The sequence below is a fragment of the Microtus ochrogaster genome, chromosome 7 (assembly GCF_000317375.1).
Source record: "Microtus ochrogaster isolate Prairie Vole_2 chromosome 7, MicOch1.0, whole genome shotgun sequence".
NCBI lineage: Eukaryota > Metazoa > Chordata > Mammalia > Rodentia > Cricetidae > Microtus > Microtus ochrogaster.
Genome location: NC_022014.1, coordinates 39,386,026 through 39,391,147, shown reverse-complemented (window position 1 = coordinate 39,391,147; position 5,122 = coordinate 39,386,026). Strand labels below are relative to the sequence as shown.

The following is a 5,122-nucleotide window of genomic DNA, read 5'->3' as shown; positions in this document are numbered from 1 at the left end:
CAGTGTCTCATTTTCAGGCCAGACAGACGCAAGAGAAGCTTGGGGACAGGCTGGTGGCCAACAGACCTGGTGACCATTGCCTCAGTAGCAGTCTCTGGGGATCAGTCCTGAACCTGGGGCGCTCCAGGAGACACCTTGTCTCTGTAGCCTGTGTCCTAATACCTTTGTAGTTCATACAACTCAAAGTGAGGTCAACATCTCTGAGCACCGTTGGGGCCTGGGCATCACTGACCAGATGAGCTGAGAAGGTTTCCTGGGAGGAGATCTGAGTGTCGGGTACAGGGCAGAGACAGGCTATGGTGGGAAGATGCCAGGCCCCAGGATCCTTCTTAGCAGCGCCCATCCCTGAAATACCCTCTCTACTCAGTGCTTGCCTGCTTGAACTCTGGGAAACTGCAAATCTTCCTCAGGAGAGATCTGGTAAGGAGGGTAGGAATGCCCAGGCACAAGGGGTGCCTAGAAAGGGGTTCCCAGTTATGGGGATGGGATCTGGTATCACCCCTGAGTTCTCCATGGCTCATTCTGCCATTCTCATGGCTAAGCATAGACGAAGCAGGTGGATCCGCACACGGGGACTGAAAAGGAGTCATGTGGTAGCTGAATTGCCAACTCAGAGCCTAGGATTATTTGGGATCTCCTCCCTCCCTGGAGTTCTGTCCCATGAGTCTTCAATAAAGCCTAGCCTCACCCCAACGAAAGGGGGTCTGCTTCCTCTTTCCTCATTCTCAGAAGTTCACTCAGGGTGAAGTCCCGCCCCCACTGGATCCCCAAGCCAAGTAGGGCCCACCCTGAAGCACCCTCTCAATCTATCCAGAGCAGCAGCCTCTGGGAGGAGGGACCCCAATCCTCCCTGCCCATCCACGAACCCCACCTAGTTGAGGAAGTTGCTCACTTGTCCCGGTTTGAGCCGTTGGGTCAAAAGAGGAGCCCAACCCTTTATGGGGTAGGACCGCCATCCCAGATTGGAATTCCACCCCTAGGTAGAGCCCCACCCTAGGTAGAAACCCGTATCCCAGGCAGGAGCCTCTCCACTAAAAAGGAACCCAGACCCCAAGTAGGAGCCCCAGCTAAAGGTAGAAACCGGATCCGTAGGAAGGAGCCGCTCACAGGTAGGAGCCCTATCCTCAAGTAGGAACTAGATCCTCAGGTATGAGACCCCTCCAAGTAGGAACCCCGCCCCCAGGTAGGTACCCTGCCCCTAAGTATGAGCCCTGCTCCCTCCGTTAGGATGTTGTGTGATGTGCACACCCTCCTACTTGCATGTGTGCACATCATAGACGCGTGTGCACTCCTGGCAGCTGACGTAGCAGCACCAGTGGAAAACACAGTGGCACTTCTCCCTCCGTCGCTCAGTGCGCGCGTTGTGGCCGCGCCCGCAGCACAACAGGTCACACCCGTCTATGCCGTGAGAGCTCACGTTGCAGGTGCGGTCGCGCGTCCCGAAGGAGCCGGTTTCAGGGTTCGGCTCACAAAAGTTGGGCGAGGCCTCGTAGTAGACCAGGTCGCGCTCTGTGGGCACCTTGAAGTACGTGTAACGCGGTCTCAGGGTCTCCACCCAGCCACGAGACTCGCGGTGTTTCTCCACCACCATCTCTGAGGCGCTGTCGTATTTGTCTTTGAGAAAATCCCCGACAGTGCGGAAGTCCGGCTGCGACCACCAGCAGGTCTTCACTTCGCAGCTGCCGGATAGTCCGTGGCATTTGCATTTGAGGTGCATGTGACTGGCGATGGCCTGAGGAGGCAAGCACATAAGCCTGTGTCTGTGCCTGGGGTAGCTCAACCAGGGGGTTGCAGCCCACTTACTCCAGGAAGCCCCCGAGACTCCTCTTTGTGGGCCCTACCTTTTCTCTGGTGACCTGGGTCTGCCCTGCCAGATCCAAGGCCTCAGGGGCCTGGGAGCTTCCTTCTCCATGGAGGCCCAGCTAATTCTCTTTCCGGGGGTGTTTAGGATACAGTGCAGAAAGCTTCAAGTGGTCAGTGGGGGGATGCTGGAGGGGAGATGTGGGGAGCTGTCTAGAGCAGATGCTATGGCCTTGGTGTGAAGACTAGGAGTATGAAGCAGGGGTGCTAAGGGTGGTCCCCTATACTGTCAGGGACCTCGATGAACAGATGCTTTCTGTATTGACAATGGAGACCTTACTCCTTCTGGCTGTTCTGGAACTCACTTTGTAGAGAAAGCTGATCTTGAATGCACTGAGTTCAGCCTGCCTCTGCCTCCCCGAGTGCTAGGATTAAAAGTGTGTGTCACCACCGCCAGGCCCCACCTTGCTCCTTCCTTAATGGAAGAAGTAGAGGTGCTTCAAGAAGGGAATAGTGCCTCCCTTTCTTTAGGGAATGGGGAGGAGACAAGGGGGACATACAACCACCAGAACTGTCCCCAGTGGCCCTGTCCATTGTCCTCAGATTCCAAGCCCTCCCTACCACACACAGGGACTACTCCCTGTTCCTTCGCTCCAGACTTCTAGCCTTCCTTCCTAGCCCACAGACACCTGCTCTGGACACCTTCTTGCATCTTTCCTTTTACATTCCAAGAAACACTGTGCAAAACACACACAGTTTAAGGCTCAGTGAAAGAAAAGCATGCAGAATATTGCATCCGTAGCCAACATCCACCGCACTATTGAAATAACAAGCTGGCCATGGGGGTAGCTACTGCTTAGACCTGGCTGTGGTCCCGGTTCTCATGCTGAGTGCTCGGGCCCAAGTGTGGTGAGGCTAAGACTTGAAGAGGTCTTCACTGGGAGGGAAGTGTATACCCTTGAGAGTCTATAGCACAAAGTGACCACCACAGCAGACAAAGAGCTGCTTCAAACGATGAGTGGGAGGTTTTCAATGTTCAAACAGAAAAAAAAAATTCTTTTTCATTTTGAGTCAGGTTCTCACTATGTGGTGCTGGCTGATCTGGAACTCAGCACATAGCCCAGGCTAGCCTTGAACTTGTGGCAGTTCTGCCTGCGCCTCCAAGCGCTGGGATTGCAGATATGTACCACCATGCCTGACTGAAAAACTTTTTCAGGTGGTAGGAATGCTTCTTGCCTGCATCTGGTCATGATTTTTATATTCCCATATTGAAAGGTCTCATTGTGCCCTGTGTGTTCAATTACAATGGCAGTTAGAATATTTTAATTTTGTTTTTGTTTTGAGACGGGGTTTCTTTTCTTTTCTTTCTCTCTTTCTTTCTTTCTTTCTTTCTTCCTTTCTTTTATTATTGGGTTTTTTGAAACAGGGTTTCTCTATAGCTTTGGAACTTTTCCTGGAACTAGCTCTTGTAGATCAGGCTAGCCTTGAACTCATAGAAATCCACCTGCCTCTGCCTCCCAAGTGCTGGGATTAAAGGCGTGTACCACCACCGCCTGACCAGTTAAAGTATTTTCTTTTTATATATTTTTTCCAGTTAAAATATTTTAAACGGGGACAGGAAACTGAGGCACAGACCATCTCCATGTATCCCTTGGCTCCTACCTTCCCTAGACTGACAGTTCACCTGTCAGACCCCAGGAGTCAAGAGTCTAGGGTCTGGAAAGTTCTCTCAAGCTCCATCATTCCCCTGTTTATTCTGTATGCACTCTTGGATGGATGGAAGGAAGGAAGGAAGGAAGGAAGGAAGGAAGGAAGGAAGGAAGGAAGGGAGAGAGGGTTGTGATAGAAGAGGAAGACCTGCCCATCATGATGGCATATGACTATAGGTGGATGCTAAGGCTGGGGGATCGAGAGTTGGAGGCTAGTCTGAGCTACACTGTAAGACTCTTTCTTTTTTTTTTTTTTTTTTTTTTTTTTTTTTTCAAGACAGGGTTTCTCTGTGGTTTTGGAGCCTGTCCTGGAACTAGCTCTTGTAGACCAGGCTGGTCTCAAGTGCACTTTAACTGGGTATTCTTTCAGTACACCTACCTGAGAGCTCACCTATCCAAGCAGCTCGGGCTGTGGTTAGCAAGGATTTGTATTGGAAAGCTTCGGCTTAAGGCTTCAATCACTCTGGGTTCAGACCTGCTTGCACCTCATCTAACTCTCGGCTGCTTCTTCACCTTCTTATGGAACTGGCCCACGGGCACGGTAGAAAAACCCCATGCCCGGCTTGTCCGGCTTATCTAATACCACATCCTTCTCTTCAGCTGCCAGGCTTTCTGCGGGAGGCTCTTCCCGTCTCTCCTTCCTCAGCCTTCTTGTTTTTGTTTTACTTGGTCAATGATCTCAATAGCAGCGGAGACCTGCTGGTGAAAGCAGGGATCCTGGCCAAATCTGCGTGGCATAATTCCTGACCATGCAAGGCACTGTCTTGAAGTATGCAGGGCTGTCACTGCATTTGTTGCTTCTTGATTTTTGAATGGAAGGTGTTGCCTGTTGCTCTCTTAGTGTGAAGTGTTGAAATTTACTACTCTCACCTCTCCCTGCACAGCCAAACCTTCCAACCCTTTTCGCCCTAAAAACCGTAGGATGATCTCTCCCTTCAATACTCACTGCCGAGGGCACTGGCTGCGTAAGCAGACTCTAAGGTGACATTTCCTTTCCCACACAGCATTCTGTTGCATGATTAACACACCCGCCATGAGTCAGCTCTGTATTTTCTCATCTCCAAACATCCTCTTATGCTGTCCAAGCATCAGGACTGGGGATGAAACTCAGTGGGGAGGACACTTGCCTAGCACGCTGGGCATGCAGCCTGGGTTTGATCCCTAGCATCTCATAATTTGAATGTAGTGGTACAGGTCCATAGTCCCAGCACATAAGGAGGGGACACATGAGTTTGGAAGATGGTCATTCTTAGCTGTGTAGAGAATTCAAGCCCATCTTGAATTGGTATCGAAAAGCAAACAAAAGGGCCGGTGAGGTAGCTCAGTCTGGCAAGATCTGACTGATAGGGAACTACGTGGCTCCCTGCACGAGAAAACCGACTCCTGAAACTGTCCCCTAACTTCTACACATACATTGTGGAACATGCATCTACCACACACACACACACACCACACACACACACACACACACACACACACACACACACAGTGGAACATGAATCTAACACACACACACAGACACACACACACTGTGGAACATGAATCTACCACACACACACACAAACGCACACACGCATGCATGCACACACTGTAGAACATGCATACACACACTG

The 5,122-nt window shown here is 51.1% G+C and overlaps 1 protein-coding gene across 1 annotated transcript in view; it reads right to left on the bottom strand.

Annotated features, from left to right (window-relative positions):
- Positions 1-1,252: 1,252 nt before the first annotated feature.
- Wnt3a (Wnt family member 3A) overlaps positions 1,253-5,122 on the bottom strand; it is a 45,969-nt gene continuing 42,099 nt past the window's right edge. The window contains exon 4 of the mRNA XM_005349977.2: positions 1,253-1,732. Coding sequence (XP_005350034.1) covers positions 1,253-1,732 — 480 coding nt within the window. The remainder of the gene's footprint in view (positions 1,733-5,122) is intronic.